Source organism: Melitaea cinxia, chromosome 4, assembly GCF_905220565.1.
Source record: "Melitaea cinxia chromosome 4, ilMelCinx1.1, whole genome shotgun sequence".
NCBI lineage: Eukaryota > Metazoa > Arthropoda > Insecta > Lepidoptera > Nymphalidae > Melitaea > Melitaea cinxia.
In genome coordinates this window covers 4962378-4986525 of record NC_059397.1, presented here as the reverse complement: position 1 = coordinate 4986525, position 24148 = coordinate 4962378, and the positions used below count along the sequence as shown (strand labels likewise).

Below are 24148 nucleotides of genomic sequence, written 5' to 3'. Positions count from 1 at the left end.
TTTTGGTAAATCATAAGAGTGACTGACGGAACTCAAAACATTGTTATCTTTTCTTTCTTTAGGAATTATTTGTATTATGGTTTAACGATAGCCGATCCTGGATCTGGTCACAGGATCTCTGATCGACGTAATTTAATACCCTAACATTGAAAAAGCCGGTTGTATGTGTTCATTAGGCACGAGTAGAAGTGTCGATTTATTAATATTCGCAAATAAGCAGGAGGGTAGTTAAAAAACCATTGACATAAATTACTCACACAACATTTAGTATAGTGAAGAAAATAATTTACAAGAAACAAAGCAAGGAAAATCCATGTAGCATTAACAGAATGATGAAGGAAGTTTTGAAAATAGGGCCTCACCATACGATAGGTTTGCGTCATTTGGAAAGTCAAACCAAACATAGCCAAGCTCATTGGAGGTATGTTACGTCAAGAACAAAACCGAACCATGGTATACGAGATTTTTGTTAAGTGAAATGTTTAATATTTTTTCCAGTCATCTGAAATAGTGAATCTTTAACGTGTATGTCTTAGTTAAAAAATTTCTTTGAGATACGAGATCAATTAAGAAAAGAAAGAACATGTTTCGTAAATATTAAATGTGTTTATTGTTCAAGTTGTACAGTACGACGAACTTTGAAGGTTATTGTTCAAATATCCATCTGCCTAAATGTGTGATTAAATCGTCTTATAGTAAAAATACTTTTCCTTTATTTTTAAAGCCCTTAAACAATATTAGAAAAGTATTGATATATTTTTAATAAATTTAGCGACTAAAGACTAGCAATATAAATTTTAAATATTTAGAAATGATCCGTTAAGTTTGTCTTATTATTATTACTACTTTACATACCACTTTATGGTAAATTAATATTTATATAGATGTAAAATTACAGAGTGGCGATGGCGATGGGCGGTGCAATGGACGCCTGCGGGCGTTGTATGAAAGTGTCCCTGGTGGCCACTAACATTTTAACATTTGTAAGTACGGTCAATTGTAGGTAAATATAACTGTTACTTATACTTAAGTTAGTAGCGTAAAAGCTTACACTTATATTTTTAAGGAATAGGTATATCACTAAATTGTAATAATATAAAAGTTCCTGTTTTTGTTAATATTACTTCAATAAATCAAAGTTTTATTTTAAGAATAATTTTCAAGGGTTTTATGGTATTTGTAAAATAAATTACATATTATAGCAGTATCTGTGCTTTGAATAAAGCGGTTATAGTTTGAATAAAAATGTGTGTTAAAATTTTACAGGTGGGCGGTGCGTTAGCTCTGGCTATCGGTGTATGGGTGTGGGTGTCACGTTCGTTCCCTAGCACGCTGATGAGCAACAATATGTTCATCGCGTCCGTCGCGGTGGTCGTGGTCATGGGGGCGGCCATGATGGTGCTGTCTCTACTCGGTTGCTGTGGAGCAGCTAAGGAAGTCAAGTGCATGCTACTTACGGTATGATGTATTTATAAAGCAATGATTTTTTTTTTACATATTAGAGAACTCTCTGCGTTTTACCAGCGCTGAAGAATGGCAGTCTTATTTTTATAGAACAGAAGTTATCATAGTATTTTTGTTTTATCAATAAGCCGTAGTCTGATGTCATTGCTTGCGTGTACATCACTTCAAGGTACTGCTGCTTTTTAAAAATAATCTGATGTAATGTCTAATCAATATAGATAAAATAATTTAAATTAAGGATCCTGCTGATGGCGAATTTAGATATAACTTCCGATTTTTATTGAAATAATAACGATCTGGTCTTTCTATTTCTAGTATTACATTCTGGTATTCATAATGTTCGTGGTAATGCTGGTCGGCGGTATCCTCTTGTTCGTGTTCAGAGAGAAAGTCTTAACAACCTTGGAGCGGGAAATGCACGCGTCCATCCCCAACTATGGAGTGAGGCACGAGTACACGGTGGCGTGGGACGAGACGCAGACCAACCTCCAGTGCTGCGGCGTTAAGAGCTACAAGGATTGGAACGACAATGTCCCTGAAAGCTGTTGTCGTGAAGTCTACCCCGGGAAAGTAAATCTCTCATCAAGTACCATCTTTAAAAACATTCCATTCAATCCATATGTCTGAATTTGTTAAGCCTATTAAGAATTAATTTTATTAGAAAAGTAGACTTGAAGTCTAAGCGACTTTCAGTTTTTAAATAATAAAATAAAGTTATAGATAAGTAAAAACGCTAGACGGCACTCAACGTGGTGAAAATCATATTTTGGAGTCTACGAATAAATGAACTCTTAGACCATTACGAACATTTATCTATGTTACTATAGCCACTATGTCAATCCATCTCATTTTAATGAGTTTTATTTATAATTTTTCAGAGACAGGACTGCAAATATTCCCAGAATCCAACGACGATGTACATGGAAGGTTGTTTCAACAGAACAGTAGAATTGTTGCGAGAAGACGCCGTGTTCGTGGGAGCGGTGGCCATAATTGTTGCTTTAATTATGGTAACACTACCGTCATTCTTTAGTTACTTAAGTAATGGTACAAAATTTAAATACGTAGACGTAAAACTAATTTTGCGTTCTTTAGCGATAATGCCTCATACTACAATTGAATGATTTTGTATGACATTAAAAAAAAAAAACACTGAATACGGATGAATTGATAGGGATGATTTATATTATATTGTTATATCTTTGTCTACTTTTTTAACTTAATAATATTATTAGTATTTGTTACAGGTTTTGGCGCTAATATTCTCATGTGGGTTGTTCGTGAAAATAGAATGACACCATTGAAGAAAACGAATATAGTGACTAATGATAAAGTCTGTTGATTAGGTTGACTTTTAAGGATATGTATGTTATGCGACCGATTGATTACCTGGCGTCGTAATGCGCATTACATTTTCTAATTTATTATCTAAATGTAGGTACTTTCTTTAAATAAATTTTTTTATTGATTCCGATACACTTAAATAATTTTTATTTATTCCACTCAGTTGATATCGCCTCATACATCATATATACTAAACATGATAGTGATAATAGTTTTATAAATAGTATATTCAAGTCTACTTCTTGATCTTACGTCGCGGTGGAAACTTTATAGTGTTAGGGTTGCCCTCGCGGTACTGCCCCGAGCGCGTGAGCCAGCCGCAGCCGCGCACGACGCAGTCGGACGACGTCGCGCCCAGCGGCAGGCCCAGCGCGCTGATGCGCTCGAGCGCTTGTGTCGGCCCAGCGATTATCTGCAATCATAGCATTTCGCCTATAATACTTTGAAAAAGAAAAACTATGTGCTTTGTATTTTATTCTGTTGCTGTAAAAATAACTTCAATAACTCTGTCTGTATTTAGCTTTATAAACCGTTATCCGTTGATTATATACGACCATTTAGTAGGTACTCACAAAATATGTGCAGTTAAAATTTTTGAAGTGGTGGAATGGAAGAAATGGAAGTGGTTTTTTGTTTTGTTTTTCAATTCGTTTTTTTCTTAGTTTATTAAAGAAGTTTTACTTCTGACACGTGTACTTTGTACGCACGTAATATTTCAATTAGTTTTTTTTTCAATTAGTTTGCCAAAGAAGTTTCACTTCTGACAGGTCTACTTTTTACGCACGCAATTTATTAATGATATTTTTACGCCTCGCCTTTTAACTGTCTGTGTTTCTCCTATACGAAATTTGTGAACTGCCAAAATTTTAACAAAATCATTAAAAAATTGGCAAAATTTTGCCAAGATTTTCACCAAAACTTTTTTTATTACACAGATATAATAAAAAATTTAAATATTTAAAGTTGATATAGTTTGAATACTTACTCTCCCGAAAACAACGTGATTTCCATCAAATTGTGGTAAAGGTTTAAAAATGATATTAAACTGCCCATAAACTTCATTGTCAGAAGTCACAACCATTGAGAGGACTCCTGGAAATTGTAATATCATGGCACTAAAATTTTAATAAGTATGACTAAATCTTTGACTAGGTTGCAATTATTGTACTCGTACCTATAACAAACTACGCGCGACGATGCGTTAGCGCAGCGGTTACAGTGCTGAATTGCGGCTGGTGCGCTAGTAGTTGCGGGTTGGATCCCCGTACATGGTATAAGTTTATACTGGCCAGATATTTGCCGTGATCTGGACGTTTGTGCTTCTACATTATGTGTGATTCCGGACCTCCGACACAGTAGTAAATTCTAGGCGTTTATTTATTTAATTTACAAAGCTTGAGGTTTAATATTTTAAATACCCGTATATTGTTTAAAACTCTACTTATATAACCAAAACAATATTTTGAATTGTTAAAATAATTGTTTGCAGGCTAACGAAAAAAACCGACTTTAATTATATCGACAAGTAATACAACGTAGGTAGACGAAAAAATAGTCAAGTAAATACGCATTATCAAAGATTACTCCAAAAGTTGTAATCGGATTTCGATGAAGTTTGGATGTAACCACATGATAAACATGGGCTTTCGATTAAATTAAAAATCATCAAAATCGGTACACCCAGTAAAAAGTTATGCGGATTTTCGAGAGTTTCCCTCGATTTCTCTGGGATCCCACCATCACATCCTGGTTTCCTTATCATGGGACCACACCAGGGATATCTCTTTTCCAACAAAAAAATAAAATAAAAAAAAGAATTATCAAAATCGGTTCATAAACGATGACGTTATCCCCGAACATATTATATATATATATATATATATTAGTGTCCCAAGACATAAGGCAAAGAATTTTTTTCGCGAAATTAAATACGCATACCCTCTATTTTTATTCAGTTTGATCTCATTGACTCAAGTAATAAATATTATTGCAATTGAATAATGATAAGCCATGCCGACTCGATAACAAAGTTTTGACATGAAATTTGTACCGACTTACTATAGGAGGAATTAAGAATTTAATTTTTTTAACTTAAATAAAACTCCAATGCACTCGAATAGTATATTATTTACTCATTAACGTTAAAAAATAATATTATTATTCAAATTTTTTTAGCGTTTGTTTTTTACAGTCAGGATAAATTTTCCGGTGTTCTTGTAGGCAACGTAATAAAAATTATTATTATTCCTCCTCAACTGTGTTAATCCATAAAAGTCTTGCATCAACTTAACCGCTCTTTCAGCTACATCGTTTACTACCCTCAGTGCGGAAATTTTGTTCCTAGTTACTTGAAACGAAGTATTATTTGACCACAAAGTAAGACATTCACGTAGAAACCTGTCTTCAATTTTAAGGTGATTGAATAAGGATTTGTTTTTTACTGAAATGAAGTCAGACATGTTTTTTTTTTTTCTGAAACAAAATAAGAAAAGAGGGTTAAAAATATACTTTTACAGAAAACGAAGATAAATACTTCTATAACTATTGATGCCAATGTTCTTTAATAAACTTACCATACAATGAACTTCAAAGTTCTTCTTTGGATGGGATGTATCGCTTTCCATGAGTTATTTCCTCTTTGGTTAAATTAACAACCAACTTTAATTTCTTGGTCCACATCATCCTCAAACAGTGATAATATAGAAACGTCCATCACTTAAATACCAATGCTGAGTTATCTCCTGCAAGGCTGTTTTTGAGATCGTTTAATCAGTTTCCTCGTAAGAATTCATTGATTTCAAAAGGTTTGTGCCTATGTGCCAGTAATAAAAGCCAAGTGACCAGGTAGGCCTGGTTCTCTTTGATGCTGTAAAAAGATTCTATCCTCATTTTTTTTATTATTGAAGAGCATCGGCGTGTGCATTATAAAACAAATTATCTAAATTGTTGACAAAGTTTTGACGGCGCTGCTTAAATACGTCTTGTGTCTTTTGTGCATTTTTTTGCTAATCCCTCCAAACTTGATATAAGTTTACAAGTTTCTTCACATAATTAGGCAAAGATTTAGTAGGAATACGCGCCGTTTCCCTATAGAAAATACACTCGCGATAGTGAGATTCATGCTTTCATTGACAGTTAAATTTATCTCACGGATATTGTAAAATATAACTAATAGAAACTTCCGTCTAATCACTTGTCTCAGTTTTGAACCCGTTATTTGAATTTTTTCGTCACTTATTAAAAATTTACCCTCTTTAGAACTGCTTAATTTTTTTTTTTTTTTTTATGTCACTAGGTCGGCAAACAAGCGTACGGCTCACCTGATGGTAAGCGACTACCGTAGCTTATAGACGCCTGCAACACCAGAAGCATCGCAAGCGCGTTGCCGACCCAATCCCCAATCCCCCCAGGAGCTCTGGTCACCTTACTCACCAACAGGAACACAATACTGCTTGAAAACAGTATTATTTTGCTGTGATCTTCTGTAAGGTCGAGGTACTACCCCAGTCGGGCTGCTCCATATTTTGAGCAGGAAATTCCTGCTGTGCCCTACCTCAGTTAAAATTCCACTGACATGTTTACTGATAGAAAACAATGCGTAATCTATAACCAAATAACAAGTAATCACAAGCACATCGATCGACACGTTAGGTCGCGTCGGCCTTAGAGAGTAAGTACTAACATGTATCAATGGAAGTTGGCACGGGTTATCGTAATCGAACCTTCTTAAAATTTTATTTATAATTTTTTTAACTTAAAAGTAAAAAATTTAGAGGGTATGCGTAGAAAAAAAAGACTTAGATTTTTTTAGGACACCCTAATATATATATATATATACTAGCTGATTCGGCAAACGTTGTACATACATAAATATAATCACGCCCCTTTCCCGTAGGGGTAGGCAGAGACCAGTTCTTTCCACTTGCTACGATTCTTACATACTTCTTCCGCTTCGTCCACTTTCATTATTCCCTTCATACATGCTCTTCGGTTTGGGGTACTACTCTTGACCTGGCCTTTTTCAAGACGTTCCTTATTTGGTCTCGGAACGTCCGCCTTTTATTTATTTATTTTTTTAATTTTTTTTATTGATGGGGAAATGCATTTACGCACTAACCCCGCCACACAAGGGTGACGGGAGTGTGGAACTCCTGCCCTGAGGTGCAATGTCAGACTATCCACTAAAACCCACATCTTTTTTCCGCCGACACCTAAGTGGGGACGCCATAGGATCGCTTTCGCACACTACCATGACGCCCCCCGGTGATGGCCTTTCGGCCCCATCAGTAGGGACGCTCAACCTTTCCAAATTGATCCCTCCGCCGTCTGCAGAAGGGAGACGAGGTCCAGGAGCTGCCCCACCGCCTGAGTCCGGGTGACTGTGAGGTTCAGCTCTTCCTCGGCCACCGGGCCGTACCTAGCAGCCCCGCAGAAACTACAGGGCGCCTAGCGCTACCCAGCGGCATGCACTTGTGCGCCTTAGAGCGGGCGAGCGAACCCGCTCACCCCGTCCGCCACTTGGGGGAAGGAAAACTTGACCCCCACGTCTCCGCGCAGTCTCAGCGCCACACACACTGCCACACCTCCGTGCCAACACACCTGCGCTCACAAGTCTACTCTGTGAGCGGTACCCGGAGCGCATCATCTGGTTTTGGTCTGTGGGGGTCCGAAGACCCCACCACCCACGGCGGTTAAACCGCGAGTGGGATCCCCTATCCGCCACCTGGGGACGCGCCTAGTAGAAGTCCAGCAACTCCTCCCCTTGGGGCCTAGGCCCCAGACCCTTTCTTATCCTGTCACTCAGTTTAACTCCTATCACATTTCTTAACGCTCTCATCTCAACTGCATTTATTCTGCTTTCATGTTTCTTCTGCCATACCCAACTTTCACTTCCGTACATGAGTGTCTGAACCAACACCTCCTCATGCACAGCCAAATGAGCCTTGTTAGACACCCTCCGACTGCTCATAAAGGAGTGCAAAGCCCCATTCACCCTATTTCCTGCATTCACTCTTCTTTCTATATCACTCTCACACTTTCCATCTCTTGTAAACTTTGAATCCAGATACACAAACTCATTCGCCTGTTCAATTTGTTCATCTCCAATCGCGATATTGCAGTCTGTCACCATCTCATCTTTTTCAAACCAATTTTTCATCTCCTGCAACTCCTCGGCCGAAGACGCAAGTAATACTTGGTCATCAGCATAGAGAAGACATTTGACGAGTAACTCATTCATTCTCAATCCACTTTCACTCTCTTTTAAATCTGTCAAACAATTGGCCATGGATAGATTAAACAGCCACGGTGACGCTACACATCCCTGTCTAACACATTTCTTGATATTAAACCATTCAGTGTATGCCCTGTTTATCCTCACACAAGCACTAGAATCCCTATAAAGAGATTGCAATGCTCGTTTGTCTGCTCGTACCATTCACGAACAATGCTGACCACAATTCATCCCTCATCACTCTTTAGCGTTAAGAGCCATTTCACAAAAATCGGTAACAATCGGCGAAATTGTAATATTAAGACGCCGTTAATCTCAGTGTTGGATGCAATAATGTAATTTATATTCTTGAAATATAATAAAGCAACCTTTGTTGTAGTCCATAGTCGGATCAGAATTTTGATTTATATTATGTGTATAAAATTATTAACCTTTTCATCAGCCTCCTCCCTAGGTAAACGGTCGCAATGTATACTTTGAAGTCCTACTTTTCAATAACCTCTACGTTGAAACCATTTTAAAAAAATATCATAATATGTGGAATATAATTTTGTTGCACACTATCACAGATTTTTATTCCATTTGTATCTCTATTAAACGATAAAAAAATTTAAAGTTACGAATATTTTCCAAATAAGTACAATTTTAAAAGCGATATTTCTCTTAGAAAACTAAGAAATTTTAACGAAGTATCTTCATCAAAGTAAACTTACATCATTAAGGAATACAAAAAAAAAACAATTAAAAGATGTAATTATTTTTAATACATTTTATATTAAATAATAAAAAGATAGTATATATTACCACGCATCAAGCCCGGTAAATCAGTCGAGCGCTAGCGTTCTTAGAGGTAAGGTCCACGCCAAATTCTGCGCAGCCGTCTCTTTCGCTCACACGCGCCAAGCGCCTGTTGTTATAGCGGATAAAACGCATTTGATACTTTCATAATAAAATATAAATAAAATAAATATATTACGAAAATGACTGTAAAATAATATAATGATAATTTCTGTAAACAAATGTATAATTTAATTTTCTTTTCTCACACTATCAATACAAATAGGCATTTCAATCTGTTTCTCTTGTTATTTGTTAATTAATATGTTTGTCGGTGCCGATGTCATAAAATGCTATTTTATTCATATCGTAAATATTAGATTCATTCGTAAACTGAAAAAACTAAATCAATTAAAAAAAAATTGTTTCATAAAATTGATTTTTTATTTTTATTTTAAATTTATTGACTGTTGTAACATACTTGAATGTATATAACATACTTGAAATTTTTAACAAATTAATTATGTAAAAAACATTTTATACCATAGTTATTAATTTTTATTATACATTAGAAAATGATCAAGATGGTCTTTTGGTTGTCACACTATACTTACTAGCACAAAGATCGCGCGGCTCGTACGATTCGCGCGATGCGACCAAATTTACCTAAACTTGCAGAGCGTAAAATTGTGAAATGGCTCTTAAGCTTAAATAGCGTTTAGCGGCAAACGTTGTCTTGCCGCTAAACGCTATTTAAAAATAGGGGTTGGTAGCAGAAGGGTGAAAATTTAGGGTTTTATGTATTTTTCAATGCCGAATCATAATAAAATAAAGAATAAATAATTTATCTAAAAATTAAAAAAAATTAGGGGTGGACTACCCTTTTACATTTAGGGGAATGATAAATAGATGTTGTTCGATTCTCAGACCTCGTCAGACCTACCCAATAAGTACACAAAATTTCATGAGAATCGGTCAAGCCGTTTCGGAGGAGTTTAACTACAAACACCGCGACACGAGAATTTTATATATTAGATATATACCTCCTTTTCCCTTATATATTAGATGTATCCTCCTCCTTTTTTGAAGTCGGTTAAATAAGATTTATTTCATTTTAAATTAATTAAATAATAAAAAAATATTATTTTAAATGGCTTTTTTAATTGTATCTATTAAATTTCTGTAAATAAACATTGATTAACGGTTATAAAACATACCAGGTACAGTGTGATTTAGTCTAAAATTTTCAGGTCCGATTGGGTCAGTCAGGTTATCTGGGATATAAGTACCGAAACCATTATCCTTTGTAACATCTCCTCCACGGCAATATAAATTAGGAACAACTCTGAAAACAACAATATTAATGAATACATCCTATACAACGAACCTCCTTTCTGAAACCTTCTTTTATTAAAGTTCGTTGTGAGAAATAATGATTAAAAATCTAATATAAAGACCTAAATATTCTGGTTCCCATGTATGCGTGTCCCTTTGGGTCTCCTTTTATTAAAGTCATGAAGAGCTGACATGTTTTGGGTACTATATCCGTGAACAGTTCTATAGTAACGCGTCCAATCTTAGAACCGCCAGCAACCCATATTTCCATAGACACCCTAATAAAATACATTTATTTTTTAATTAAATAAGTTTTCATAAGGTTACCTAATTTATTCATATCAGAAAAATAAAGAAATTAAAGGCTTTAAAAACTATTTGATAGAACATTATTACTTGGTTCGCTGAATGTTGGGTGGTTTGTCAAATGCAGGGTCTTTAATGTCGCGATCGATTTTTTCAGTCTTAAATAGTATGAATGGTAGTCTGAAATGTGACAGTTTCCGTTAAATTAAAAAGAAAATCGTAATAAAAGGGAAGTTAAAATGCGTTTTTTTTTATTTACGAAGCTCCTAGTATAAGCTTGTGTTTTGTGTCTTTCCAGAGTTCTTCTAATTCTTTCGTAAGTGGCTGTTCTGATCTCTGAAATATAACAAAAGTTGGTAGGCACAAGTATTTTGTGATCATTATGTATTACATATGTTTATTATTTAACCGACTTCAAAAAAGGAGGCGGAACATATATTATATAATATATTTATATCGATTTATCGATTTTGACAATTCTTTTTTTGAAAACCAGAATCTGATAATGAAATCCCAGAGAGAATCGAGAGATCCCTTGAAAATCGTAGTTACGACTAGAGCTTTTGTTAATTTTTTTCGTCTACTTACGTTGTATTACTTGTCGATATAATTAAAGTCGGTTTTTTTCGTTTGCTAGCAAACACAATTATTTGTTGATAAGATCGTAAAATATTTACGCATTAAAATTTTTCTAACCGCTATAAGAAGTCTAGAGTACAGGTAATGGTTTTGCTTGCGTATTTCGTCGAGTACTCGTTGTCTTTGCTGACACAGCAGCTTGTTGTACGTGTCTGTTGGCTCAGGATACATCCAACAGTCCACGAAGCCCTTTTAGATTATTATGTATTTAAATAAGGGTTTTAACTGGTAATTAACTTTTTAATCAATATGACTTTATATTCAGTTTCTTATGAATTTTATACTTCTGAAGTTTTGTTCTTATTGGTTGTTGATTATTAGTATTTTTATACGTTTATAAATTTGTATTTTAAAAAGATAAAGTCTGATAATAATTTGCTCACGCCAGTCCTTTGTATAAGATTGATTCGTTTCAAGAGTTCCTTATTGACATTCATGTTCTCTTCAAGCTGACGCGCGTAGTAGTCGAGGCGACGGGGTTTTAGGTACAACTCTGGGAATAGTTCTGGTGGGTGATCGTCTACTTTGTGTTTTGCCATTTGCAACTGAAAATAAAATAATTTTCTTATAAATTTTATATATATAAAATTTATATATTCAATAATTGTCTAATAAATAAATTTAAAAAAAATATGTAGGTTCTGTATTTGTTACCTCTTTTTGGTGATTACACCATGTTGCGTAGAAATCTTTCGATAGCAAAGGAAATCTTGGCGGCTAAAATTTAAAGGTTATTTATATCAATTTTCTTGGAATAACAGTCTATAATACCCTATTAATTTAATACTAGCGAAAAGCTTCTTATAGGAAAGGTTCTTCTAGAAAAGTTTGAACTTATTGATTTCGTATGAAGTAAGCCAACCTAGGGGTTAAAAGTATAACTTTTGTCTAAGTGTTATTTTTTTTTAAATCGTCTTCATCTGCTGATGCTATTAGTGGATATAGGGTCTTATGCATAACTTTCAAAATAATAATAGGGGTAGAAACTCACTTTGATTTCAACATATTATGTTTACAAACTTTAATTAAATGGTTAATACATTTAGAGTATTTAAGTTTTAAGCATATATATATAGTACTTACAAGTTTGAATTCCCTGGGCTTACGGACGCGCGGCGGGCGCGGCCGCTCCGGCTCCGGCGGTGGAGTTCGCAAAAGTGGATGTTCTAGCAGCTCATCACACGCACGCTCTCGTAAAGGATGCATAATTATTGAATACTGAACTGTAGTCTAAAAATCCTGAAAGATATCACGGTTTTGTTTATAATTATTCTTCTAAGAAAAAGGAAAGTCTTCTGAAAGCTAAGCTTACTGTTCTGCTGGTTAACTGACAACGGTAACGATTTAAGGGTGCTTTTGAAACATATTTGAATAAAGTTGTTTTTGATTTTGCTTTTGAACATATAAAAAATCCGAAGAGATTCATTATAAATTTGCAAATTACGTAATAATGTAATGCTTAAACGAACATTTAATTGTCTAGTGTGAGGTGAATAAAAAAACAGCACGTGATCTGATCGATTCATCTGTTCAATCCAGATTTATAAATTTACAACAAATTTTAAATAACTTTGTTAAATACACCTCACCTTTATTACGTAGAACGCACTCAACGTTTTCAGGGATGTACGAGTATTACAACAATTTGGTTATATGTACAATGTATAAATGATTGGCATTAAAATGACACTTTTGTGTTGTTCTGTGATAAATAATTTATCTTCTTTAATATTCTCAATATGTAAAACCTCATTAAAATCTGATGTAACAATCTGTATTAGAATAACAACATCAAGTTTTGGAGTGGTTTTGTTTGAAAGTTTTCTTCTTGTTTATTCTGATTATGTGTAATTTACTTTTGTTAAAAAGATTTGTAAGAAAATAAATTGACTCGTAAGTTTTCAAATATTGAATTTCAAGTTAATGTTTTGCAGTATTGATTTATGGAAAAATAAAAAAAAATACCTTTCACTATAAAAAAAAAAAAAAAACAATAATTGATCAAATAAATTGATTACTGTTTTACACGAAATATTTAAACCGAAACAAGATTGCAGTTAAATTAATAAATTATAATCAGATTTTTAATTAAATTGATTGTATAAACGTGTCGAAACGAATTACACAGTTTCACTGGTTAAAAATAATGGATTAGCTGAATTTTTATTTTAATATATAGGTACTTGTATCTACCATTTCTTTTATTAATTATTAAACATATTTTTTGTTTTTAGGCTTTTTTCGAAATTAAAAATTAATAACGTATAGAAATCTGTAACTAATTAATTTAATTAAAAGTTTTTTTTAAAAACTATTATAAGTTTTAGTCATTTATTTCAGATATTCATAAAACATAAACACATGCCGAGACAGACTTCTCTATAAATCTATAAAAGAGGAATAATTTTACCGTGTATTGTTTTCTATCTCTAAGGCATCACGCAGTGTTTCGGGCGAAACGACTGTCGACATAACCTAACAAATTGAAATGAAACCTTACCAGATTATGCACATAAGCCTTCCTTATGAATAACTCTGTCTAATAACCGCATGAAAATTGTTTCTTTAGTCCGTGTCTTTCCGTAGATTTTAAGCTGCCGCAAAAAACAGACAGACAGACGGACAGATGCAACGAAGGACTTTATTTTTATAATATATGTATAGTGCTAATACAAAAACAAATATATTTTGTTAATAAAACAACAAACGGTCACCAACCCGCCTGCCTAGCGTGGTGACTATGGGCAAAACACATGAGTTCACGTTATTTTTGGCGTAAACTTGTGGAGGCCTATGTCCAGCAGTGGACTGTATAGGCTGTAATGATGATGATGAAAACAACAAACAGTTAGAGTATTGTAATAATGTCGTCTCTAGGTGCTTTATATTTACAAACAGCCATTTAGTAACAGCTATAATTACTACAAGTATTATTTAAATATCTAACAATAAAAATTCATGTAAACAATAATGAGACATTATTTTTGTTCACTGCACGCTTGGCTCGTGTATATATACGCAATAAAATATTGAATAATGTCAGAGATATCTTAACTTAGAGCACGTATAATGAATTGTTTTATTTTCATTTCTCTTTTAATTCATTTTATATCACCATCGTTATGTACTTCTCAAAGTTCTCCTCAAAAGTTTGAATTCGGTATTTAAAAGAAAAATACGTTTCAAAAAGTTCTCTTAAAACATCAGTAAAAACTTTTCATTTTATTTTCAGGTCTCGACATCGGTAGCGTTGGATTTTTTTCTTCGGGAAAAATTGGTTTTTTTCAAAAGAGCGTAGAAGTCCCTATTCCGGTAAGCAATTTTGTAATAGTATAAGGGCTTCTTAAGTTTATATTATTTTTTTTAAACTCGCATCTATTTTTTAATTTTCAGACATTACCCTGTAAGAAATTGACATATGTCCAAGTAGATATTTACAACAAACGTGCCAAGCCCAACGTTAGTCTCAACAACAATAATGACACAAAAGTACTCATTAAATATAAACTACTTCAGTACAGCAAGTCATATTATGAAGTCTTTGCCAAGTACATTTCTATACCCTACTGCGAAACATTACAAGGACAACTATATAGCAACAACTAATTATATAATGCGCTTTTTAATAATTAAACATTGAATTTTACAAACCTGTTTTAATCAAATCATCCTATGTATGTACTATGAAAAATGGATTTGTATTTGTAATTAGCATTTATCCGCGGATTCGCTCGCATTGCTTTTTTTTTAAATAAAAAGTATCCTATGTTTCTTTATAAGTCCTATGTTACTTCTAATACCTCCAAAAATATGTGTAAAAAGTTCAATTTGGAAAATTACGATTCTAAATTATGCTTTTGACGACTGTTTGAATAAAGTTATTTTTAATTTTGATTTTGATTCTGTTGACCTACCACATCATGCTATATTCGTTGAAACAATCACTAATCCGAAAGATCCATGTCCTGCAAACACAGCGGGAATGATAAAATGCGTGCGCTATATATAATGTCAAGGGAAGAGAGGGGGTGGCTATATTCTTTAATGCAGTAGCCACAAAGCTTATCTTAATATATATACCTAAATCTCGTGTCAGTCCTTTAAACGTTGAGGCCAGTTATCAATACAAGCACGCACTCTTTCCATGGGAAAATTCTTCACTGCTAATCGTATGGACTGTTTTAGGGACTTCTAATTATCATGGTATTTAAACCAAGCCATACTCAAGATTAAGATCGGGTAACCAAGATTGGGTGGATCGAGCTTTATGACCCGGCGCCGAGTCTTGCTGAAAAAACCATTCTTAATATAATACGCATTTTTAAGCTTATGAATTGATTAACCTCTTTCGGAGGTCCTTTTCAATCTGATGAAAGTGGTAAAGAACTTGAACAATAATTACCTAGTACCTTTCAGTTAAAAATTTTACTCTCGAAGCTTGAGCACAGTAATTCGTGTCATTATCTTGCTGGAAAAGATAACCTTAGAGTATTCACATTTTTTGATAGTAAATGAAATGTGAATAATTTTAAAACTTCAATTCTTACACTCATAAGCTTGTCTTATCAAAATATACGCATTTTGTAGAGCATGTTAAGTAATTCCGTAGACTTTACAAAGTCTGGCGTCACAATTTTATATCTACCTGGCTACAATATTGTAAATGTATCATCGTATAATACATTTACATATTTTGTTAACCGACATCAAAAAAAGGAGGAGGTTACTCAATTCGACCGTATATATGTTTTTTTTTTAATGTATATTCGGGGATAACTCCGTCGTTTATAAACAGATTTTGATAATTCTTTTTTTGTTGAAAAGGAGATATCCCTAGTTTGGTACCATGATAAGGAAACCAGGATCTGATGATAGGATCCCAGAGAAATCGAGGGAAACTCTCGAAAATCCGCATAACTTTTTACTGGGTGTACCGATTTTGATGATTTTTAATTTAATCGAAAGCCGATGCTTATCATGTGTTCACATTTAAATTTCATCGAGATCTGATTACAACTTTTGGAGTAATCTTTGATAATGCGTATTTACTTGACTATTTTTTCGTCTACCTACGTTGTATTACTTGTCGATATAATTGAAGTCGGTTTTTCTACGTTTGTCTGCAAACACAATTAATTATAATACATTTAGAATCGAACAGTTTTTAAGTGGCATCACTACCAGATTATTTCGGTGTAGTTTAGAACATAATGCGATTGTCGCACAACGATTGTTACACTAAACAATAAAACGTATAACGTATTAAAAAGTTTAATTTTATTGATTTACAAACACTGTTTCAATAATTTGCGATAATCCTAACAGTTGTTTAAAATACTCATCGTCTTGTATTCTATTTATTTATTCAACGGTACATCCAAAATATACCTCGTTACTGATATATCTGGTGAGATTATGTAATTATCTCTAGGCTCATCTCGTTGCTCTACAAATTATTCCTTTAGTTGGTCAGCAACTCGACTTACTGCTTGAATATTGCTCGAAAAGTTGACCCGCTTATCCTTGTGCTACTCGTACACTGCCTTCATCGATCGTTCACATCTTAAATATTTATTATTATTATTTTTTTTGTAAAATCTTTGATTCATTAACTCTTCTTTTGAATACACAAAAAGTCAATAATTTTAAATAAAAAATAAATAAATTTGTCATTTTATTATTATGTCAATTAGGTAGGTAAGTACTATACGTACTGAAAGTAATTCGTATTAGTATAAAAATATCAAATAAAATTCCCATGAAAATGAAAAATTATGGTTTAATTCTATTCGTGTGTGCAGGTCTGTTGCTTGTAAGTATTACAATTTTATATTTAAAAAATTAATAATTTATTACTTAATTACAAGCAAAGAAAATACGTGCTTCGTTCCCAATTAATCAGTTAATTACATAGACTGAAATAATATGCTATCGCAAAAAACCGGTTATGGACTACTAGGCGCATACACAACACATATGGTGAGCGAACTTCAGCTTATTTAGTGCCTAGACTAATAAATGACTAACCATCAAAATTGATTGAAAGTATTACACCAATAATTTTTAAAAAATAAACTTAAAAATTACTTTCTTGACACTATTGTTACTTGTTATATTTGATTGTGTGCATCTTTTTATTTGAGTTTTCAGTCCCAGCTTACTTCTAATAGGAGGGTGGGTAAATATGTGATTATTTTATATTTTTCGTTTCATTGGTTATTACTGAATAGCATTGTCATAAACCTGCGTGGTTTTTTAAATGCTATTTATAATAAATATGCCGACGACGCCGCGTTGGCGCAGCGGTTACAGCGGTTGCGGGTTCGATCCCCGCACATGACAAACATTTGTATTGGCCATACAGGTGTTTGCCGTGGTCTGGGTGTTTGTGCAGTCCTTGTGGGTCTCCCCACCGTGCCTCGGAGAGCACGTTAAGCCGTCGGTCGCGTTGTTATCATGTACACCTGATAGCGATCGTTACTCATAGTAGGGAATATATCCGCCAACCTGTATTGGAGCAGCGTGGTGGATTAAGCTCTGATCCATCTCCTACATGGGGAAAGAGGCCTATGCCCAGTAGTGGGATATTACAGGCTGAAGCGTTATAATAAATACCTAAGTACATTATTGTTTATTAGACGAATAAATTAAAAAAAAAATTAAGGTGTATTATGTATCGATTTTATCAAAATTTTCAGTGAAAGATAAAGCATAGCCTATAGGTACATTGGGAGGTAAGGTAATTTAATTATTAAAGAAATTTAGTCCTACGCAGAAACAATTAAAACCCTTAAATTTTTAATTTCACGCGGTTGATGTGGTTTCGTGTTTATTGGATAAAAGGACAGATAAAGACTTATTTCAGAGCGGCGGTACGATCCTCGGTGGTTCCACTGCATGGAGTTTGTTGCGAATGTCGTACTATTTCTGGACGTCGGATCTGGGCGTGGAACTAAGCTCCAGCGTTCTCTTCGTGTCGGGATCATTGATCTGCTTACCCGCAAGCTGGCTAGCGACATTAGTACCTTATCATCCACGTTCAACTACACTTCTAGCTACCGTATGTTTTACTAATAAGATAATGCTATTTTTATGTTTGAGGTACTCGTACTTGTCTATTTGTTATATATTACATGTATGATGAGGAGAGATGAGGTTTTTTGAAACTCTCAGTCTAAAGACATTTAATTCTGAGATCCAAATATTTAAGTAAACAAACTCTGATTTGTAATATTAGTCTGATAAAGACATTATATGTACGACTAGCTGACACCGCAAACGTTGTTTTGCCATTTATGTTATTAACCCCCTTGAATCCCCCCCCCCCCCCCCTATAGCTTAGCTACATCAAAAATAGATGTTGGCCGATTCTCAGACCTACCCGATATGCACACAAAATTTCATAAAAATCAGTAAAGCCGCCGCGAGCCGTTTCGGAGGAGTATTGTAACTAACATTGTGACACGAGAATTTTATACTCGTATATAAGATTTTTTCACTGAATTTTTTGTTCAATCACAATAAAATATAGCTTGTCACTCTTGAATAGTATTTGGTAAGATTACCCTCTACAAACAAACAAAGTCAGAAACTTTACCTCTTTATAATATTAGTATAGATTGAATAATATTGTAGTTTAAAATCAAACTAGTGGTCGCCCAGTGGTCCAAATTCAACCATACTTAATTTGAATTATAAGTTGGAACATTATTAAGGTTCAGTTGTCAAAGACTACTACTATAATACCTAATAAACAACAGGTGTAATATTTTTTATTGATTTAATGTATTTTCAAACTTCAAACTCCTCCGTTCGCGCAGTTTTCGTAAAAAGGGGTACAAAGTTTTTGCTTCAAGTATTAATCTATATATTAAATTCCAAATATTTAGTTTATATATTCTCTTGCACAGCTTATGATACTAGTGACGTCTGGAATGATGCTGTTATCAATAGGAGTTTCGTCCATTATGGGTCTTTCACGAGCCTTGCGGGATACCAATGCTCTTAATACCAGCATGCTTCGAGCAATGTCTTTTGAAACAGCGGCTGTAAAAAGTGCTTTCGCATCAATGCAGTTAGAGGTACATTAGATGTAATATACAAAATAATTATAAAAAGAAATCAGGCATAAATAAAGTTTGGACTAATAGTAATGCAGCCTATCAATCAATTTTCACGGCTGGGACAAAGTTGTCTTCTGTGAGTTAGGAGTATCAAAAGTAAATTCATCAATATGGTTCATCGCAGGATAGTGTATTTAAGTGTAAAGATTTTTTACGAGACATGCGTGTTTCTGGTGATTGATTACTATATGTATGTGTCAGATTAATTTAACGATATATAAATATGGCTATTGAGTGACATTGTTTATCAATCAGGGGGTCAGTAGTCCTGTATTGTTCGACACCTAGAAATAATAAAAGTAATAATAGGTACTCTTATATTTTTTAGATGAAATGTTGCGGCGTAAACTCGCCTTATGACTGGTATCAATATGGTCGCGTTCTACCGCCGTCTTGTTGTGGTCGTGTTTGGATCGGAAAGGTTAACTAAATATTCCAAAGTTATTAAATTGGTGACATTTTAATAAGTATTTTTACTAGCTGTGCCTCGCTTTTTCGCCTGCAATATTTCCGTTCTCATTTGAAAGTCGGTGTAAAAAGGAACATACGCGTTTTTCTGGATTAATAGTTCTCTTAAGTACCACGTTTCAATTAAGTGGTCTTTGCGTGAATGAGTAACAAACGGCTATCACAAACCGTACATAAAGGTGCAAATTGAAATTTACTACTTTCACTTCGACGTTTCTCCATCTACCTTACAGAAATCTTTGTCTTTGGAATTTTAATAAGTAGGCGTTTGATATAATTAATAACGGGTGATTATATCAAAAAAATCTGTGTACTATAGTAGAGTCAGACATTATAACAACAAGTAAATAAATTAATGTTAACACTAAAATGGGTTTCCATACAAGAAAATTAATTTTAGCACTTGGACCACTGTGAAAGTCCGCTGTATACTGTTGGATGCCTGCGTCCTGCGCGGGCTGAATTGCGTATGTACGCGAACTCATTAGCGGTCCTGAGTTGCGCTATAATAATAGTTAAGGTACCTAATCAATATTTGAAATTGTAAATTATAATTTTTAATATAGATTACTTATGACGAAAATATTGCATTACTCGTAAATAAATAATTTTTTTTATGTATTTCAATATTAAACTAAAACCAAAGTATAGTTTCATTGACATTAACACTACGAAATTTACTTATTTATGCATAAAAAACTTAAAGTTTTAACCTAAAAATTAATTAAGCCATTCAGGTTCGGTTTCACCAGTACCGGATAAAGTTTATCCTGCACATAAGTTACGAATAGACTTTAACAGCAAGATATAGAATTGGCCATTTGGACCTATTTCGCCTCAATTATGAAATTACAACTTACCGTTAATTATATTAAAAACCTTTATCTATTGGATAACGTCATCAGTCAAATAGCGTAATACAAAACCGGTGAAACAGGTCCTAAGTTTATTTATTTTTCACTGACGGTTGTTTATATTTTAAGATATAAATATTGTATTAAAAGATCTTCGCTCTATTAAAAAAAAATTAATAGATTAAAAATGTAAATTGTCGTAAAAGAAGGGAGGGTATTAAGGAAAATCGTTTCTTAAAAGGGGTTATCATCTTCTTTCACAAGAGAATTTTACGAAACAAGTTATGTTTGTCTCGGTTTGGGAAGTTTCTGTTGCGCCTATTTCTTGATCGTCAACGTACGGATTCTACTCGATGCCGTTAAGTGAGAAAAAAGGCTTCATCATACATCAATCTAAGAAGAAGTGTCAGAACTTAATCCAGGTTTATTAATTTTTACATTTTCAGGCGGTGACGTTATTCGCGGCAGCGTACACTCTAGTGACGAATGCCCCGGAGCGCCGCGCGGGAAGCAAGCCGCAGCCGCTGCACATCGCGTGCCTCGCCGCGCCGCTCGTGGGGCCCCCTCACACGTTCCCCAACGCACCTCCCCTCCTATGAGTCTCACCCTCATATGAGTGTATGACGAGATTCGATCAAAATTATGAGTTTAGTTTTACTTGTGAATTCGTTTGTTTTTAACATGCTTTGGTAAAAAAAAAACAAGTAATTGTATTTGTTTTGATTTTATTTAATTATTATTCCTGAAAAATAAATTATTATTTAAGTGTGTTTAGGGTTTCACAGCACGTGTTTGCAAAAGAAACACGTACTCGTACTGAAATAAATTTACTGTGTAGGAAATAAATAAATTTTTATTGTCATACATTATATTTTATTGACCAGATAATTGATATCGTAACAATTCGCTCTAACTTAACTTACGGGGTGGGTACACTATTAAAACGAAAAAATAAGGATATCTTTTTAATTTTAATTTTTTGAACACAATACAACATGCAAGCATTAAAATGCTTTACGAAATTAAGAAACAATCATATCTTTTCTATATTTGGTACCTATTTTTGGTTATATTCAAAATATTCATGAAAACGATCCTATACAAAGACAAACAAAAACTATAATATATTATGAAAAAATTCGTACAACAGAGCGAGAGCGCGCGGCGGCGGGGTCGGACTCAGTATCTACAGCACCGCCGGAGCCGCTCGCGCCACCGCGCGCCGCGCCCCGCCGCCCCGCCCGCCCCGCTACGCATTCACAACAACGGCTACATAGTACAAGTCTAAGATAATAATTAAAAGCGATCGTAGTCGATAATTTAGAATTCGAAGATTACACGTAGGGCGGGCGCGGGGCGAGGCGCGGGCGAGCACCGGCCCGCCGCGCCGCTCGACCCTACCTACACGATAACTATAATATTGCTATGAGAGCCTCGCCGGCGCGGCGGACGGCGCGGGCGCGGGCGCGCCGGTCGCTCAGTTAAGGCCGGGAGCGGGGCGCGCCCGCGTCAATTGGTTAACATTATGTCTATCTAGAATAAATAAGGTGTGCGTGCGTCGCTCAGGGCGGCTCTAGCGCCGCGCGCCGCGGTGCTTGCGGTGCGGGCGCGGCGCGCGGCCCCACCACAGCGCCGCCAGCGCCAGCGCCGCCGCCACGTCGCGCCGCGCCCTGCCACACACGCCATCAACCACCGCACTCACACACGCATCACGAACTCAGACCGCCGAGCTACCGCACTAGTCCTCACTACGGGGCCATCCACAAACCACGTCACATGTTAGGGAGGCGCGGGGAAGGTGAGGTGTTGATGAAATGTGAAATTGTGTGACAGGACGTGGGGAAGGGTTCGAAATTTTGTCACATCATATTTCAACAATATAATATTTCTGTTTGTTACGCTTACGCGCTTCAGCCTATAATATCCCACTACTGGGCATAGTCCTCTTTCCCCATGTAGGAGAAGGATCAGAGCTTAATCCACCACGCTGCTCCAATGCGGGTTGGAGCTTGATCTATTTGTTAATTAAAAAGAAAAAAAAAATGTCGAAACTGATGTTCTAGTTTATTACATAAGAATTAAAAAAAATTGCATACATGACAACTAGGGTCTCATAAATGTGACAAGGACAGGGAGAGAGGTCAAAAAATGGCGAAATTCGTGTGACATAATGTATGGATGGCCACTACTGAACCTACTGCACCGAGCTAGCGGAGCATATGTTTATGTTATTATGTTTATATTATCTAGGTACTGTCTATTATTGCATTGGTAGTACGTCACTACTGTTATACTTATTGTATCGTTAGCTAAGTCTATCTACTTTAAATTGTATAAGTCTTCGTGATGCGTTAGTGGGAGTATTGTTTAAAAGTTTAAAGCGATAAAAATACTGGTAACAATTGTCTAATGTAATATTTTACATAACAATAATTTAATTTTAATACTATATTCTAACCATTTACTGTTTGATTTCAAAATTATGAAAAAGAACATAATAAATTAAAATTGCACCTTGGTTGGAGACGATGGAAAAATATTTAGGTTCTTAATATTCTAGAAACTATGCATGCTAGCGCAATATTTAATAGAAGAAAATGATTGAGAAAGAATTTTAAAGGAAATCACGATGCTAACTGAATTAGAAATTTATATGACATGCAACATAAAATGAGCTGTATGAACTACCTTCGATTTAGAATATAAATGATCGTAAACAGAATCTGTACATATTACAGATTCAAAAATTGATTAGGTTGAGATAATTCGATGTAGAATTTGTATGTCGATAATACATATAATGAATTATATTTAATACACGAGACTTGATTATACTTTCTCAGGATTTGAATAACTAAATCGAAGGTAAAAGCAGACAAATAATGTTAATAGCATATGTATGAATGAGTAAGAAGAGTGGGGATGGTTACCGATGCACACAACACGCGAGATTGCTCACCAAAGTAGCACACTGCCCACCCTGCAACAAGCGGAAACCGTCTTCACTCACACCGACCAAGCGGACTCGGCCGAAGCTCGGTTAGTCACACGTTATCACGTAAGCGGAAATCGATCCAGCAAGCGACTCTCATATCACGCCGGGTACAGACCAGGTGAACGAAACGTGACCGAATTCGCAAGTCTAGACCACTCACTAAGTAGTAGCTACATATTGATAATCAACAAAATGTGGTAATTGTGTGGAAATCACAACGCATGCCAAAAATATTGTGGCTATTGATGGCGAAATTATTGTAATACAAGCAATATAGCATTCCAAGTTCTGCATTTCATAATACATGTTGGAAAAACATATTTAGGTGTTTTAATATCATACAGAAGACTATCAATATAATTTGAATCCTTTAAAATATTGTGTATAATAATATTTTTTTCTTGGACATAATCATACAAAATCATATATAATTAACGATTATATCTGTAAAGTTAAATTTATATAATAATAAAAGCGTAATTTTTATCATGCGTCACATAGCAGACGTCTGATTTTCGTTGTTGGTAGTCTAACAAGCAAATGTGTGTATACGCTTTTTTTTTATAGAATCAGTAGTTTTAGAGCGTCATTTTTTTATATACATTAGAGT

The 24148-nt window shown here is 34.7% G+C and overlaps 5 protein-coding genes across 5 annotated transcripts in view; 3 read left to right on the top strand and 2 right to left on the bottom strand.

Annotated features, from left to right (window-relative positions):
* The first annotated feature begins 898 nt into the window (after window positions 1–898).
* LOC123670025 (tetraspanin-9-like) lies at window positions 899–2942 on the top strand. The gene is made up of 5 exons (XM_045603519.1): window positions 899–983; window positions 1267–1458; window positions 1780–2034; window positions 2343–2474; window positions 2712–2942. Exons 1-5 carry the CDS (start codon window positions 906–908, stop codon window positions 2757–2759), a joined length of 705 nt encoding a protein of 234 aa, XP_045459475.1. The 5' UTR covers window positions 899–905; the 3' UTR covers window positions 2760–2942.
* On the bottom strand, window positions 2933–12304 carry LOC123670024 (peptidyl-prolyl cis-trans isomerase-like 2). Its single transcript, XM_045603518.1, has 10 exons — window positions 12182–12304; window positions 11753–11815; window positions 11482–11643; window positions 11156–11287; window positions 10719–10795; window positions 10550–10639; window positions 10276–10431; window positions 10036–10163; window positions 3794–3900; window positions 2933–3220 (listed from the first exon to the last, which is right to left on the bottom strand). Exons 1-10 carry the CDS (start codon window positions 12302–12304, stop codon window positions 3044–3046), a joined length of 1215 nt encoding a protein of 404 aa, XP_045459474.1. The 3' UTR covers window positions 2933–3043.
* Window positions 12305–14041: 1737 nt separating this feature from the next.
* On the top strand, window positions 14042–14744 carry LOC123670027. Its single transcript, XM_045603521.1, has 3 exons — window positions 14042–14258; window positions 14331–14410; window positions 14492–14744. The coding sequence occupies exons 1-3, from the start codon at window positions 14168–14170 to the stop codon at window positions 14702–14704; spliced, it is 384 nt and encodes a 127-aa protein (XP_045459477.1). The 5' UTR covers window positions 14042–14167; the 3' UTR covers window positions 14705–14744.
* A 2118-nt stretch (window positions 14745–16862) lies between these two features.
* Window positions 16863–21407, top strand: LOC123670508. The gene is made up of 6 exons (XM_045604000.1): window positions 16863–16910; window positions 17964–18158; window positions 19009–19179; window positions 19550–19642; window positions 20090–20209; window positions 20990–21407. Exons 1-6 carry the CDS (start codon window positions 16863–16865, stop codon window positions 21140–21142), a joined length of 780 nt encoding a protein of 259 aa, XP_045459956.1. The 3' UTR covers window positions 21143–21407.
* A 698-nt stretch (window positions 21408–22105) lies between these two features.
* LOC123670173 (protein kinase C-binding protein NELL1-like) overlaps window positions 22106–24148 on the bottom strand; it is a gene marked incomplete at its 5' end in the record, with an annotated part of 40335 nt that continues 38292 nt past the window's right edge. Inside the window, 2 exons of the mRNA XM_045603683.1 lie at window positions 22106–22213; window positions 23503–23523. Coding sequence (XP_045459639.1) covers window positions 22106–22213; window positions 23503–23523 — 129 coding nt within the window. The remainder of the gene's footprint in view (window positions 22214–23502; window positions 23524–24148) is intronic.

What these genes read in the sequence shown, in the direction of transcription:
- LOC123670025 (XM_045603519.1), top strand. Translation starts at nt 906, where the DNA reads ATGGCGATGGGCGGTGCAATGGACGCCTGCGGGCGTTGTATGAAAGTG. An exon ending in TCAAGTGCATGCTACTTACG is followed by an intron (nt 1,459 to 1,779) that starts GTATGATGTATT and finishes TTCTATTTCTAG; the next exon opens with TATTACATTCTGGTATTCAT. An exon ending in TAATTGTTGCTTTAATTATG is followed by an intron (nt 2,475 to 2,711) that starts GTAACACTACCG and finishes TATTTGTTACAG; the next exon opens with GTTTTGGCGCTAATATTCTC.
- LOC123670024 (XM_045603518.1), bottom strand. Translation starts at nt 12,304, where the DNA reads ATGCATCCTTTACGAGAGCGTGCGTGTGATGAGCTGCTAGAACATCCA. An exon ending in ATCTTATACAAAGGACTGGC is followed by an intron (nt 11,288 to 11,481) that starts GTGAGCAAATTA and finishes ATAATCTAAAAG; the next exon opens with GGCTTCGTGGACTGTTGGAT. An exon ending in CCCAACATTCAGCGAACCAA is followed by an intron (nt 10,432 to 10,549) that starts GTAATAATGTTC and finishes GTATTTTATTAG; the next exon opens with GGTGTCTATGGAAATATGGG.
- LOC123670027 (XM_045603521.1), top strand. Translation starts at nt 14,168, where the DNA reads ATGAATTGTTTTATTTTCATTTCTCTTTTAATTCATTTTATATCACCA. An exon ending in TCCTCAAAAGTTTGAATTCG is followed by an intron (nt 14,259 to 14,330) that starts GTATTTAAAAGA and finishes TTTTATTTTCAG; the next exon opens with GTCTCGACATCGGTAGCGTT. An exon ending in GCGTAGAAGTCCCTATTCCG is followed by an intron (nt 14,411 to 14,491) that starts GTAAGCAATTTT and finishes TTTAATTTTCAG; the next exon opens with ACATTACCCTGTAAGAAATT.
- LOC123670508 (XM_045604000.1), top strand. Translation starts at nt 16,863, where the DNA reads ATGAAAAATTATGGTTTAATTCTATTCGTGTGTGCAGGTCTGTTGCTT. An exon ending in CAACTACACTTCTAGCTACC is followed by an intron (nt 18,159 to 19,008) that starts GTATGTTTTACT and finishes TCTCTTGCACAG; the next exon opens with CTTATGATACTAGTGACGTC. An exon ending in TCGCATCAATGCAGTTAGAG is followed by an intron (nt 19,180 to 19,549) that starts GTACATTAGATG and finishes TATATTTTTTAG; the next exon opens with ATGAAATGTTGCGGCGTAAA.